The 15,761-nt window shown below is 43.0% G+C and overlaps 1 protein-coding gene across 1 annotated transcript in view; it reads left to right on the top strand.

Moving 5' to 3' along the window:
- The window catches only part of Slc13a4 (solute carrier family 13 member 4), a 44,126-nt gene that overhangs the window by 21,289 nt on the left and 7,076 nt on the right, over positions 1 to 15,761 (top strand). Inside the window, exons 6-15 of the mRNA XM_020182924.2 lie at positions 340 to 379; positions 1,451 to 1,531; positions 3,562 to 3,740; positions 5,384 to 5,503; positions 6,580 to 6,681; positions 8,367 to 8,468; positions 9,270 to 9,367; positions 9,576 to 9,700; positions 14,058 to 14,219; positions 15,390 to 15,527. Of these exons, the coding sequence (XP_020038513.2) occupies positions 340 to 379; positions 1,451 to 1,531; positions 3,562 to 3,740; positions 5,384 to 5,503; positions 6,580 to 6,681; positions 8,367 to 8,468; positions 9,270 to 9,367; positions 9,576 to 9,700; positions 14,058 to 14,219; positions 15,390 to 15,527 (1,147 nt within the window). The remainder of the gene's footprint in view (positions 1 to 339; positions 380 to 1,450; positions 1,532 to 3,561; positions 3,741 to 5,383; positions 5,504 to 6,579; positions 6,682 to 8,366; positions 8,469 to 9,269; positions 9,368 to 9,575; positions 9,701 to 14,057; positions 14,220 to 15,389; positions 15,528 to 15,761) is intronic.

Raw genomic sequence — 15,761 nt, forward strand, 5'->3', positions numbered from 1 at the left:
ACATCCTGGTGTTAAGTAATGATACAAATGGAGGTAGTGATGCTGATGCCATGGATCTGTTCTTAGAATTAACAGTGTCATAATGAATAAAGTCTATATTAAGATGCTTGGCACCTAATAAGCACTCTGTATTCAGTATTATTCAAAGTGTTAGCATTGCTTCAAAGGAAGCGTGTTGCCCCTGCTCCAGCCCTGGCTCCTATAGCATCTCAGAGGGCTGGAAGACTAGGGTGAGATGACTTAAGTCCCTTACACTAAGCACTCAATATGGGGACGAGAACTCCCCTCTCACCAAATGTGGTCCACTCTGGTTTCCATGTTTCCTTTGCTTCATTCCAGCACATCAACTGCAGACTTCACTTCCCTGATGCAGAACAAGGTATGGCCTTGGGTTTTTCTGTGCTTTGAGATCACTTGAAAGTCCTTCCAGATAAGTCATGGACCAAGAGTTTATACCTCCATGGATATAAGGGTGGAGGGGCACTCACTAGGGTTGGACATAAGAAGGGCTGGTGTGGCTCCTGTCAGGGAGTCTGAGTATTTCAGAACCCAGCCCTGAGTCCTGGACTTGGCATGTAAAATGCAGGTTAATCTCTTTTCTTGGAAACCCAAGATTCAGTCATCCAGATTTCAAGAGCCACAGATTCAAGCTCAGGATTTCTTTCAGTGGGATTCCACTTACAAAATCTTAGTATTAAAGGGACACATTTATAGGGGAAAGCCAAGTTTACCTCCCCCTTTTCTCAAAACTAGTTTTATGTCTCCTTGTGAGAAGCATAAAAAGCCTATAGAACTGTGGACTAGAGCTGGAAGTGGTGGCACACATCTGCAATCCCAGCTACTCAGGAGGCAAAGATCAGAAGGATTGTAGTTTGAGGCCAGTCTGAGCAACAACAACAACAAAAAAGGTTATCAAGACCTCATCTCAAAAAACAACCCAGGTGTGATAGTACATGCTAATTCCAGCTACGTGGGAGGCATAAGTAGGAAGATCAGAGTCTGAGGTCAGGCAAAGGCAAACCCCTATCTGAAAAATAAGTAAAGCACAAAAGTACTTGGGGACCTAGCTCAAGTGGCAGAGTGGGACTGAGGTTTGAACTCAGCCTTGACAACAAACAAAAAACTGTGGACTTTGTTGTGGTGGAATTTTTAGTTTGAGTCAAAAAAATAAAGAGTTTGTCAGCTAATGAAATTCTAGCAAGTCAGGATCTCATAAAAGGACAAAGGCATGTTCACCAACTTTCAAAAGCTTCTTCAGATGGGTGCTTGATGCTGGCTGGACTATTGGGTGTGAAGATGGAGGCTGGCCCATTGGGGTGCTTTCAGTGTGCTCCCTCCCTGGCTGCTGGTCTCTGAGTCCCACAGTGCCAAGGTGTGGGGTGGCCCTGGGATAGTTAGGTGCTTCTCCACCATCCTCTTCCTAACAGTGTAATGGCCTTTGTCCCAACAGAATCTGAATGGTGTGCCCACTACCACCAATCCTATCAAAGCAGCAAACCAACACCAGGGCAAGAAGCAGCACCTATCCCAGGTAACAGAATCCCAACTACATATAACACCTGGTGCCTCCTCAGTGCACCAGATAAGGACTTCCTTATACTAGAGAGATGTCACTAGGCACTTCACACCCACATCTGGTTTGTGTGTGCATGACAATAAAGCAACAAGCTCACTGGACATCTGTAGAAGTCTATAGTCTAAATCAGAGGTGCTCAAATGATCTCTCAAAGGTGCTTTTGCAACACTGCAGATGTTTTTATCATCCTCAGATTGTAAAGCAACTGCTTTTCTGCATAGATAAGAAATTTCCTGACACTCTACCATGGAAAAAAGTGCAGAAATCCAGTGAATGTTAAGACTGGTATAAAATGGCAGCTGTCACCTACAATCCTAGATTTCAAATTTTTGTGTTCATCAACAATCTCAATTGTTTAACACCCATAAAGATAATACCTGCCACCATTTGTGAAATGTTTATTATGTACCAAGCACTGTGCTACGCCTTTTCTTCCTAGTCTTGGCTTGGTGAGGTAGCCATTTTGAGCTCCATTTTTGCAAGGTAGGTAGAGAGATGGAATCATGAGTCCAGGCTGAATGAGGGCAACAACTTTATTCAAATCCAGTCTCCCTGAACATGTGCAGTTAAGCCCCTGGTACATTTCCAGTTACAAAGTAATGTATGCCAATTAAATGCTATAATTATGTTTTAAATATTGGAGTTCAATGTAAAATTTTACTGGAGAAAGAGAATCTAAGTCATCTCTTCCAGCTCTGATAACCAGTAGATCTTCCTAAGGGATTTTGAAGGGTTCAAGCCTTACTTTGGCCCTCCACGGACAATGAGACAATGGTAAAGGGTTATGAGACACGTGGCTCATTGGCCCCTTCCCCACTGGTCTTCTTGTTCCCTAACCTGCTTACATTTACACCCCGCTTTTCCAAGAATCAGTGAGGTTAGCCAGGCCTAGAGGGAGTAGGAGGCACTTGCTTCTTTAGTTCATACTTAAGGTCAGAGATCAGGAGCCTCTGTGACCCTGAGAGGCCATCTTCTGGACCAAGCAGGGCTCATATTCATATGCAAAGGGGGAGGAAAAAGTAGAGAGGAAAGGCAAATAGCAAAAACAAGAAGAGAGCGAGGCAAGGAGGGAGGAGAGAATAACACATGTCAACATCTTCCGTGAATGCAGGTTTTTCTGTAAAGGTGTGTTAGTTTTCCATCCTTGTGACAAATACCTGAGAAAAACAACTTAAAGGGAGGAACTGTTCATTTCAGCTCAGGGTTTTAAAGGTTTCAGTCCATCAGGGCAGGGAGGGTGTGGTGAAGCAAAGCAGCTCACAACAGCAGCCAGGAAGCACAGAACCAGCATGCCTGTGCTGGTGGCCTTGCTGCTGCTTTTCCTTTTGTTCCATCCAGACCCCCAATCACATTCACATGGCCTTCCCTCCTCATTTAATTCTCTCTGGAAAGCCCTCACAGACACACCCAGAGGTGCTCTTTACTAATCTCTTAGGGGCTGCCAACCTAATCAAGTTGACGAGTAACCAATACACAGGCTTTTTTCCCCTCTGGTGTTGGGTATCAAACCCAGGGCCTTTCTTTCCCATGTCAGGCAAGCCCTCTACCACAGGCCTACACCCCCAGTCTCCAAGGCTTATTTTTAATCCTCCCCAGCACTCTAATTCCACACACAATAAGCATCTTCTGTTGGTTCAAACACAAAGTAGAGTTTTCATGGAGTTAAAGGAAACCACAAACCATGTTATCAGTATTAATACACTGATAACACAAAAAGCATAATAGCTTACCATTCATTAAATGGCAGGAATTGATCTAAGTGCTTTACATATGTTAACTTCATTTATACTTCACAACAATAAAGTAGAGAAAATATGGTTTTCTCCATTTTAGAAAAGAAGAAACTAGCTCAGAGTCATGCCAAAGTTGGTGAACGGTAGAATGTGGGATTTGTCTTTCTCAAGCCAAAGCTCAAAACCATGGTGCCTCTTGTCACTCAGGCTTTATGTGCTAGCTTCAGAGACTTACTGACTGTCCTTTGATAGGAAAAGCCACGGGCCCCCAGTCCCCGGAACCAAGAGCTGAACAGAAAGTACAGGTCCCAACATGACCAAATGATCTGCAAGTGCCTCTCTCTGAGCATATCCTACGCCGCTACCATTGGCGGCCTGACCACTATCATTGGCACATCCACCAGCCTCATTTTCCTGGAACACTTCAACAAGTAAGTGATTCACTCACTCAAGAAATATTTCCTAACCACCCACTGGGCAGATGAGTGGACTAGAACTGGACTAAATGCTAGGATTATAGAAGGATGAAGTAGGGCAGAGGACATAAAGATTAAGCTCAAATATTTAAGGTAGACTTCAAAACAGAAAACAGTATCAGACAAGAGAGGGGAAATCCAGGAAGATAAAGTGACATGCTGTCCAAGGAGGAAAGTGCTTCAAGAAAGGGAGTTGAGGGGAGTCAGGGAATGTAAGGGAAGGGGTAATCTTGTTCAAAGTACACTGTACTTTGAAATTATCACAATGAAGCCCCCTTCATATATCAGTGTATGCTAATTAAAAAGTAAAATAAAATTTAAAAAAGAAAGAAAGAGGGAGTGACTACAATACTTAATGCCAGTGAATAATGGCCCACAATAAGGATAAAAATGTATCCATCATATTGGTTGACATTTGACATGGTGAAAACTATGATCTGGGAAATAGAAATTTGGTAAAGTGATGGGAAATGGAGCCAGATTTCAGACAGATGGGGAGTAACACTGGGTGGGGGGTTGCACATGGAGAGTTTACTGTGAAGGCAGGAGAGGTATGGGGTGGTTATACAAGGAGAAGAAGAGGCAAGGAGAGATTTTAAGATGGATGACATTTAAACACTGGTAAGGATAATTCCAATGAGAAGAAAATTAAAGATTTGGGAGAGTGGATCATTGACAGAAGAATGTCACTGAGAAGAAGGATGGCATCCAGAGAAGAGAGTAACTCATCAGCAACAAGAGGAAAAACACATCTTTCCTTCTAGCAGGAAGGAGAAGAAGGAAGGAAAAAAGTAAGTTGTAGGAAGAGAGGAAAAGGAAAAGGAAGTGGAGAGAAAGGATGGAAGGAGCGAGCAAGAGAGGGTAGGAAGGCATGACCAAGGAAAGTTTAAGACCTAATTCTTCAGGATTAAAGTAAGCCTCACAGACTCATCACAGTGTTCTCTCCAGGTCGCTCTTCTTGGTGTTGGTAAACAGACCATCCTATAGTTCATTTTCACCATTTCAAAAACCTACAAACTCTGTATGAGTGCGTGTGTGTGTGTGTGTGTGTGTGTGTGAGAGAGAGAGAGAGAGAGAGAGAGAGTATGTTTGGAGAGTCCAAGTACTAGTTCTGTTATGGGCACTGTCAGTAATGGAGTCCTCCTGAGGCCCTAGAGCCCAAATTTCCAGAATTAGCTGCTTTGTGTCCCCCATCAAAACTCACATTCCTTCAGTGACTTTCTTACAAAGTATACCAGACCTCTCTTCCATTCTCTGTGGTCTTGAAAACCAGATGAATAAACTTATCACGACCTTCATGTAAATTAAGGATAAATAGGTCCTGTGTAATTTTCCTGAGTACAAAGTATGATATTGATTTTGGTGGCTTTAATGCCTATCTTAGCTTACTTCATAATTCTTGCCTGGACTCTGTATACAATTGCAACTAACTAAATAAATATGTTTTAACTAATGTCTTACCATATTGTTACCCTTACCTGTCCCCTTTGCCTTGCTTTGTGTGTTCATAAGGAGCATTGGCTATCACCCCCCACCCCCCCAAATGCCATGTGGAAATTTTTCCTTTTCTAACTATTGACCTGGTCTTCGTCTTCCAGCCAGTACCCAGCCGCAGAGGTGGTGAACTTTGGCACCTGGTTCCTCTTCAGCTTCCCCATCTCCCTCATCATGCTGGTGGTCAGCTGGTTCTGGATGCACTGGCTTTTCCTGGGCTGCAAGTGAGTGCCAGGATCCTGCCGGCAAAGATCTGAAGCTCTTCTGTCAACCCAAAGGTCATGGCCTGGAGAAGGCTCTGCTCCAAGTGGGGCAGCCCAGGAACCAACAGAACTGCCCCAAGGAGAGTGCAGTGGGCCAGACTAGGAACCAGATGTCTCTTCTGAACATTCTGAACTTTTATGAACTCTGCACTTTACTCTTAGTCTACAGTGAAATGTTCCTAATTCTGGCTAATTGATTAGAGGGTCTGTCTGGTTTATAGAAGGCCTAAATTGAAGAGTTTTTAGTGTGGTTGCATTGTTCTCAAAGCATGTAGAGTAATTCATCTACTCTTAGGAATATGGTTATAAGTAGAAATTGCCTTAGGTTTTCTTTTATACTTAGTAGTTTGTATGGAATATGCTCATGTCCCTCAAAACAACAAAATAGATATGTCCCTTGCAATATTATTTCAAATATTAGTCTGCTAGTAAGTCTTTTCCTCAGAACTATCAGTCTACTTTAAATTTGATCAGATAACACAATAAGAGAATAAATATATGATGTTCTGTTAGTCCCTGGAACCCAGCACTGCATTGGTCAAGGAATGTTCTCTAAGCTGACTTTTCTTTTTACTCAGACTGTTGTCAAACCAGTGATGGCTGTAACTTCTGAAATTCCAATATTCTAATATAAATTAATGCCTACTTTTACCTTGGACAAGCCTTGTCTCTAGACAAATAAACACACACACACACATACATACATACCTGTAGACATATATACCACATCACACTGACTCTCTTATTCATGTACAAGTATAAAGAATCAACCTCACCTAAGTACCCATTCACAAGCCCATTAGACATGACCTCACATTCATACACCAGAAGCATGCCCTACTGGATGTGCCCAAAATGCTAGTGGGAAGAATAAACATGGCAGATAGAACTGTATGAGTAGCAGTGGAATGGAGTGTGTGAACAAAATGGAGAAAGGTGATCACAGCAAGTAAATGACTAAATATTGCTTACTATTTGACTCCTCTGAACCTCAAAAGCATGTTTTCTTTACTTTTTTGCTCACTCTCCCTGCTCAGCTTTAAAGAGACCTGTTCTCTGAGCAAGAAGAAGAAGACCAAAAGGGAAGAGATGTCAGAGAAGAGGATTCGAGCAGAATATGAAAAGCTGGGAGACATTAGGTAAGAAATCAGCCATTCCCCTTTCCTCTTTTCCAGCATGGAAACACAGCAGGTAAAGTGAAGCACAGAAGCAACCTTGTTCCTGACAGTCCTTGACACTGGCAGAATTCATGAATTCTATTAATCCCAGCATTTAGAAGATTCTATTTATTGCCAAAGCCAATCTGGCCCAGATTTCGGTGGCCGCCCTTCCCCTTGGCTATATTCAGAGTCCAAGGTATAGCTGTGCTGTGGGGACAGAGTGTCTAGATGGGGCAGCTGGAGAAAGACCAACAGAAAGAGCACAGCTACCCTGTTGAAACATGCTGAATTCCCTCCAAAGTCAGCACTCCTCACATTGCTCAAATGGGCCACCACAGTAATCCAGTGGTCACTTCTAGAAGATGGGGGTTAGTGCTATATTTAGAGCATAAAGCAGCATCAAATACAGAAAGTCCAAAAAGGTATTACCCACCTTCAGCTATTTTTTTTTTTTTTTTTGGTGATACTGGAGTTTGAACTCATGGCCTCACGTTTGCTAGACAGGCACTCTACCACATGAGCTACACACCCCCAGTCCTTTTTACTTTAGTTATTTTGGATAGGGTTTTACATTTATGCCAGGGCCAGCATGGACCACAGGTTTCCTATTTATGCTTCCCACATAGCTAGGATGATAGGCACACACCATCATGCCCAGCTGTTGATTGAGATGGAGTCTCACAACTTTTTACCAGGTTTAGCCTCAAATCATGATCCTCCCAATCTCTGCCTTCCAAGTAGCTAGGACTACAGGTGTGAACAGTCAGGCTCAGCTTACCATCAGTTATTTTCTGTTAGCATTTCCACGATGACCCAGATTCTGTTTAATGCTATTTTTCCTCTCATATCAATTGGCATGTACAAATTGGTGTAAAGCAATTCAGGTAAAAAATGTATTTTTAAAACTTTAAGTTACAGAAAGAATAAATGTTCATTGTAAAACATTTATAAAATAAGGAAATTAGTAAGAAAAATTTAAGTTGTCTTATGTTCTTAGCATCCTAATGTTAACTATGAAATGTTAGCATGATATATTTCTTTCCATGTTTTTTCACACAAAATTATATATATGTTTGGTAAAATTCATTCTGACTATAGTTGTATATCTTGCATTTTTTTCCACTTAACATTGTACTGTCACTATGTTCCCATGTCACTAATTCTGCTGTGGAAACACGATTGTTAGTAGATGCATCTCATTTTACCATATAGTTGTACTAAAATGTATTCAATGACATGGAATATCATTGGATAAATGACAAAATGGTTGCTTCCATATTCTGAAATAGGTAAGATTTCAGTGTGCATTTTGAGTTACTGTCTTAGATGAAACAAATGACCAAATTAAGTCTCCTTATATATTTGATCAAATGGTCTCAAAAATTTGCAGTAGTTCCTACTCTTCACGGTACAGTACCTGAGGGTACCCACTGCACTGTATTCTCTGCATAGGTTATTAATTAAATTATTTTATACATGTGTAATGCTATGTTCTTTTCCTTCCCATATCAATTTCTCTAGAAGCATGATTAATGTCCTCCTTCTTAGCATCACTCAGTCAGTCTTCTTTGTAACTCACTGCTGGCCATTCTAGTGGTTAAGCAGTGACTATGTTTTATGGAATTTCCCAGTCCTGGAGTGGGTCTTTCTCTTGTATTTTCTAGCTACCCAGAAATGGTGACTGGATTTTTCTTCATCCTGATGACTGTGCTGTGGTTTACCCGGGAACCTGGCTTCGTCCCTGGCTGGGATTCTTTCTTTGAAAAGCAAGTGATGTTGTTTGCTCCTTAAGAACTACCCCCTTACCAGATTCCTCAGGCAGTAACCACAGGTATCCTGTCATAGCTCTTGGAGGTAGACACAAAGCATTTGGTTCCCTGAAAAATCCACCATTTCTAGGGAAGCATCAGTGTGGAGTCAGGAAGAAAACAGTGTTTGGCCTCCCAGCCTGGAATTGAGATCACACACTAGATGTGTGACTTGAGTCTTCTTACATAAGCTCTTGGAACATCAAGTATCTCCTGGAGTATTGTGAGGGTGAAAGGAGGAAGTGTCTCTAATAAAGTGCCAACTGTAAAGAAGCTATGATCATGGAGAGGCTGAGGTCTGTGGAGGATGGAGGGCACCAAGAGAGGCCACATAGGCTCCCATGCCACCCTTGCATATTCCCCTAAGGGCCAGAACCACTGGGTACAGGCCAAGAGCTCTCCAAGCACCAACTTCTCATTTAAGAAGAGATATGCATGGAGTGTGGCCCTCACAGGAGAGAGGATTCATCCTTTCCTATTCTTTCTTATCTAAAACAGTTCCAGATCACTCCTTCTAGGACTACTGTGCCCACTGGTTCACACTAAGATATCTCCCCTAGCCAGGTCCTTCCTCTAGATATTAACCATTGCCCACGAATCCACTGTGGAATAGCATGGTTGCAACTGGCAAGAAGTCAGGTTGCTGTCTTTTCTAGATCAGGTTCTCAAAAGAGGAATTGTGTTCAGACAACTGTCCTGAGGCTTGTGTTGCTCCTGAGAATTCCTAACCCTCATCTTCCATATTTGTCCCTCTCCTAGGAAAGGCTACCGCACTGATGCCACAGTCTCTGTCTTCCTCGGCTTCCTCCTTTTCCTAATCCCAGCCAAGAAGCCCTGCTTAGGGAAAAAGAGTGATGGTGAGAGAAGGTTCAAGGGATGAAGTTGGGGGTGGCTCTAGACAAAGAACACCCAAGTCAGAATTTTTCAAAGGAGGCTTACCAAGACCCTTCAGACTCCCCCCACTTCCCAAATCCTTCAATTCACCCATTAGGCCCTTATTTCTGTAAATCATGCTCATCATGATTTTTTTCTGTCTCTCCATCTCTCTTTCTACCTATGATTCAGGGGTGGACCGGGAGTCCTCCATGGGGACAGAGCCCATCATCACATGGAAGGACTTTCAGAAAACCATGCCCTGGGAAATTGTCATCCTGGTGGGAGGAGGCTATGCCCTGGCTTCTGGAAGCAAGGTAACCCTTCAATTCTGTTTTTATGGGTCAAATGTTGGTCCTGAAGCTGTACTTAAGGACTCATTACAGTCTAGGAAGGGAAGACTCAAAGGAGCTGAGGGAGAAGCAAAATGTCACCAGGTCAATAAGAAAGGCAGCAATAAAGCAAGGTAGATGTACTGTTCCTCTCTGACCTTCTCAGTTAGTGTCACTGAAACAGAGACTTATGAATCAGCTGTGCCAGGGGTCATAGAGCACAGGCATTCACACCTTCCTTACAGGTCCCACACTGCAACAGTTTGAGTTCTGTAGCCATCTCCATCTGGAATCTGACAGCAGTGATAGGTGATGGGTCATAAGGGCTCAGAGATGCCCCAAGTGATAACACAATGGATTGCCCTCTGTCAGCCAGATGCATAGACTGCCTCTTCAGAGAATCTTTGCTCAAGCTGATGTAAATGCTGGCTGAATGGCTCAAGTGGTAGAGTGCCTGCCTAGCAAGTGTGAGGCTCTGAGTTCAAACCCCAGTGCCCCCCACACACACACTCACACACAAAAGGGAGAAGGACATAATGGAGCCAGAACATACCAACATGAACAGGTGTCCATGCTGCTTATAATAAGCGTAAGCTGATGTAAAAGCTGTTTGATTCCTGGTTGGGAGCATTCAGAGTGAGATCTTTTTAGTGGGTTTGGTAGAAATAATTGAAATTCCTAAAGCATCAGCCCTCTCCGAAATAGGAAACAATCCTACAAATGCATCCTATGAAGGTTCAAACTGTTTCTCCCTCCACTTTGTCTACATACACTAACCCATTCTAAACTTGGTTCACTTTTTTATTTTTATTTTTGGCAGCACTGAAGTTTGAACTCAGGGTCTCATGCTTGCAAGGCAGGCACTCTTACTGATTGAGACTTTCCACAAGCCCTAAATTTGGTTCATTTTTGATTGCCTATTTCTTACGGGCCTAAATGCTGTTCACATCATTGACAACCAAGTCACAGAGTCCTACCCTGGAAAGGAACCTCAAAGGACACGGAGCCCCATCTCCTACCCAATGAGACATTTTCCTCCAGGACACCCCTGGCTTGGACACCTCCACTGACAGGGTACTAGCAAAGAATAGTTGTTCCTCACTTTTAGCCAAGCCAAGTTCTTTACTCTCTGTGTGTGGACACTGTTGGTTCTGGCTCTGTTCTCTGTTCTTTGGAACTCTTTCCTAGATAATAATTATTAAAGTAATAAATCAGGTGTTAGATTTTCTTTCCAATTAAAACTCCCTACCTTCTGTAACTATTCTCATGGAGGATGATCATCCTGGTCTTTCCCCTCAGAACTCACTGCAGTTTCCCTTGGCCTTATTCAAACGTGCTCCAGACATGGTCAAGTCTACTGCAAACTATCCTAGTTCTATTACCCAAGCCCAGCTCTCATCCTGATGTAAGCACTAACCTGCAGTTTTATTGGAGCTTTTATAAGGCTTCCTCCACACCCATGTCAACATTTATATTGAAATTGCACTCAGCTACAACCCTTCATTCTTTTCATTGGTAGCCACTATTAAACCTCAATTCCTTCAATATTTCTAATTCAAACACAGGATATTGTACTTATCTTTATTGAATTTCAGTTGTTAGTTTGAACTTGAGTCTGGCCAGCAAGACCTTTTTCTTTTTTTAATCAAAATTATGTATGTATTACAGATAGTACAGTTATATCCCTGTAAGCCCTATTGACTCTACTATTTTTAATACTAGAACAATTCAGGCACAATCTGTGTGATTCCTACAAAGCTTGAAATAATTTTAGAGTCTTGACATAAGTGAGGAAAATTCAATGTGAAATTTTTCATACAGAGTGTTTAAAAAAATTAAGATTTCCTTTGTTGTGTTTTTTTCTAGCTTGGCAGTCTAATTTATCAACTTATTTCAAATTATAGTATAAAAGTTCTGCTGGAAAAACAGTTGCCATTGAATTATTTCACTTTATTTACAAGTAATATTTAAGTAACATTTACATAACATAATACTTAAAGTTCCATTTTTTTCATAAAATGCACTGCTTCCACTCAACAAACTGCTCTTCCTCCCTGCCTTTGTCCAGTGAAAAGGTTTACTGTGTTATAAGAAGGTACAATTACAGAGTTCTCATAGGCTGTTTGGCACGATATTAACCATCAACCAATGCAGTCTCCACATCCTGGGGTTTGGAACTCTCTGTCAGTTGAAAGAAAAAAGGAAGAAAAGTCCTCCAAGGTGCCATGGCTACAGCAGAGAGAATTCTGAAGACCTTTGGTCATCGTTGTCTGTGAGCTTGCCTTGAGGTGGTGAGGGTACTGTAGAGATCAAGTGAGCTTTTGATGGAGTTGGGGAAGAGGAGAAAAGGTGGCCTGCTGACAGTCTGTTGAAGGTGCTTGTAAATAGTAAGACATGAGTAGCAGGACTTTTAGCTTGAAGAATCTTTTTCCTAAAGGGTAAATAGTATTTATTATTCATTAAATTGCACATGTACAAAATTTTTGCATACATGATAGGTATCACAATTAAGTAAGTTCATCCATTCTCCTGCTACTTATGGTAACACAACCATTTCTGATAATATTTCTAACAGCATCCCTCCTCCACTGGATCATGACCTACAAGGGCAGGACCACCATTGCCTACTCTCGTTCCTCCCCAGGTTCATTCCTTGGCAAGTGATGGGTCACCAACCAGACCTCTCATCTTGCTTCCCAACAACAAGCAATCTGGCCCACTGGCCCTACCTCACAGTTGTGTTTGAGCTAGATGGAGCAAAAGACAAAGACCAGCCCTGGCCCATTGAACCCAAAATGGCCTGCTTTATGGAAGAGACCTGGTGCCCATCTGGGGAATGAAGGAGACTTTCAGCACCCCAGACCCCAGGACCTGGAGCCAGTTATTGAATCACAAGGGAGCCCCTCCTGCCTATTTTTTTAAAAAAAGTAATGTCCACTCTGAGTTTGATTAAGGGCATCTGTACGGCCACCCCAGGTGTGTTGGAGCCATGAGCAACACAGTCGTGCAGTTGTGCAGGATGGAATCAGTGTAGGGGTGGGAGCTCAGGCAAGGCTGTGGGACTTCCCCAGAAGCCCAGAATAAGTTTGAGCCTGAAGAGGTCTGGCTTTTCTCCTTGGCAGCGCTGAGCCCATTCAAATCTTTGTCTTTGATCTTTCTGATCCACAGCAGAGGCAAGGTCCTTCATGTACTTGTGAATCCTTAATATCCAGCACAGGTAACTCTCCCCTTCTCATCACTTCCAGTTCATTTCAACACTTGAGGAATCACTAGATGTTATACTCTTACTGGAATCACAGTCATCTCCTCGAAGAAAACCTCTCTGACCTTCCTCTTTAAGGGCTTCTCTTCCCCATGGCTACTGCAGCTGTCTACTTTGTTTTCTGCCCCTGCTCTCCATTTCTTTACTGCCTTTGCAGCCTCCAGGGTACCACAGAAAGAGCGTGAGCACATCAACCATACAGGAGATTGGAGGAAGTAGAGAGAGCAGTCAAATGCATATGGCAACCTGGGGTTTTATAATACAAAACCTCAAGAGTGTCCGTCACCTTTTAGGAGAGGAGGGGTAGCTCTCACCATTGGCGGGTAAACATCTTCCAATCCAATGAATTATCCCAAGCGGGAACTGTCATTTATTTGAGTGGCTGTGTATAAATGTTAATGGGAAAGAGTGCCTGGCCAATATTTCTTCATATCTGGTGTCTTCCAAAAGCAATGACAGATAGTAGATGTCAGCCATGATGAGATTTGAACCTAAAACAGGGCTGAAAGACTATACTATGGGCCAGTAACGAGACTCCTTCCCCACTAAGTGGAGAAAGACTTTTAATCCCTTTCCTTTTCATTACTCATGAGAAATTTCTAGTATTCAACTCTGCCCATTCACTCCTCCCCTCAACCAAAATAAAAACACAAAAGTTACTATCCAAAAAGGACAGCAGGTTTTTTCCCCTTTCTTCTGTAATAAAATGAAAAAAAAAAATGTAGTACAAAAGCAGAAGCATTTCACCTGGCACCCCATGTCAGGCACTGTCACATCACACAGTGAGGGCACCAGAGGCTAGAGAAAAGGTGAGACTGACATTGAAGGCTAAAGTTGAGGAGTAAACAGCTGACTGACCAGGAAACCCAAAGACAGAATATGTTCAACCATAAGAAAAGAAATTTCTAGGCTACAAAAAAGATCTGACCATAAAATCATCAAATCTAATCGTAAAATCAGGACTTGCTCCAGTCAGGCTGAAGATAGACAGGTTGGATGACCCCCAGTGGTCCCTCATAGTCAATAGTCCTGATTCTCAGAAGTCTAAGTTTCCTTGTACTGTGACACCTCCTCCTGCAGAGCTCTGGCCTCTCCACATGGATTGGGCACCAGATGTTGTCTCTGAGCAGCCTCCCACCATGGGCTGTCACTCTGCTGGCATGCATCCTAGTGTCCATTATCACAGAATTTGTCAGCAACCCAGCCACCATCACCATCTTCCTGCCCATCCTGTGCAGCCTGGTAAGTACAGCAGGGCTCCTAGATGTCTAGAGGGGTGTGCCCAGGGGCCTCTAGCAGCAGCTTCCCCGGCTGGATGCTCTCCTTTGCCCCTGTCACAACTTCACTGAAGTTTTCAAAGCAATTAATAAATAAAAACGATACATTAATAAATCATAGCAAGCGTCTCAAAACACTTTTCCAAAAAAGTAGGATTAGTTTAGTGGCTGACCCACGTAGAAACAAAAGAATGGGTAAAATAATCTTAAAACCCTAGAATTCCATTTCCCCACAATCACCATCACTCTTTCTCTCCTGAGATAAAACCTAGCAGTGGTGCCAAAGAGGTAACCATGGAAAATGGTGGCAAAACACATCGCTGAAAAAAACCACAGCCACAACTCTAAGGACCACCACCTATACCCAATACCACTGTCCTCAGGGAGGTCCTGAGAACTGGGAGCAAGTGTAGCCTCACTCCAAGGCCTCAGTCCAATTTGTTAACGTTGGAATAGGGAGGGGAGTAACTGCCAGATCTTAACCTGGTGAAACAGCTCCAGAAGTAATTCCCTGACCCAATGCTGCATCTGTCCCCTCTGAGAGATGGAACCTAGGAAGTGAAAGCTCCTTCCCACACCCAGAAAGAGAACTTTCTCCTGCTCTTCCTTAACCTCTAGCTCCTGGTCACTCTCTGCCCATTGCTCAGATGTCTCCAAAGGCCTTCTGTCAGCTTGCATGTGTGAGCATGGGAGTGTGTGAGCACTTAATTAAAACACAGCAACATTGAGAGCAAGAATATGGGTTCAAATTCCAAATGATACAATTATTTTCCCTAGAGGAAGACCTGCAATTCTGTACCCTGAGGGTGAGGAATTTTCTGCTTCAATCCAAACAGCTTATTCATAATTTTTGTTTGAAGAAAGGATTTCTCGGCTATAGAATAAACTTTTAGGAACCCCTTCCTTAGACTAGCCTGCCCCCCCGAGAAAAAACCAAACAAACATCCACTCTAGGAAGTGCCTCTAAATGTCAGCCACTTGGGTTGCCATGGGCACTGCACGCTCTGGAGAGCAAGGACGGAGCTAATGCTGTTACAGTTAGCCAAGGCCACACCATATTTAATGCACATTCATGCACAGGATATGCCAGCCCAATCTCAAAGTTAATGTTTTTGTGAATTCTCTCTTCTCCTAGTCTGAAACGCTGCACATTAACCCACTCTACACCCTGATCCCAGTCACCATGTGCATCTCCTTTGCAGTGATGCTGCCTGTGGGCAATCCCCCTAATGCCATCGTCTTCAGCTATGGGCACTGCCAGATCAAAGATATGGTGAGTCGCGGGTGGCCCTCTTCTGCCAGGCTCTGCTCCATGAGGGTAGGGATGGCTGGCTGCACAGCCTTCTCCTTGAGTTTCTAGTTTCATGGCATGACCTCAGGTCTGCCAGCCCTCTATCTAGTGTGATAGAAAGGGTGGCCTACGTAAAAAAGATTCTTGGTTGGTCCATAAGCTCCAATAATGTGACTTCCAAACCCTTTTCTGGAACATGGGTAGAGAAAGCTGGAA

The sequence above is a fragment of the Castor canadensis genome, chromosome 2 (genome assembly GCF_047511655.1).
Source record: "Castor canadensis chromosome 2, mCasCan1.hap1v2, whole genome shotgun sequence".
In the NCBI taxonomy this organism is placed as follows: domain Eukaryota; kingdom Metazoa; phylum Chordata; class Mammalia; order Rodentia; family Castoridae; genus Castor; species Castor canadensis.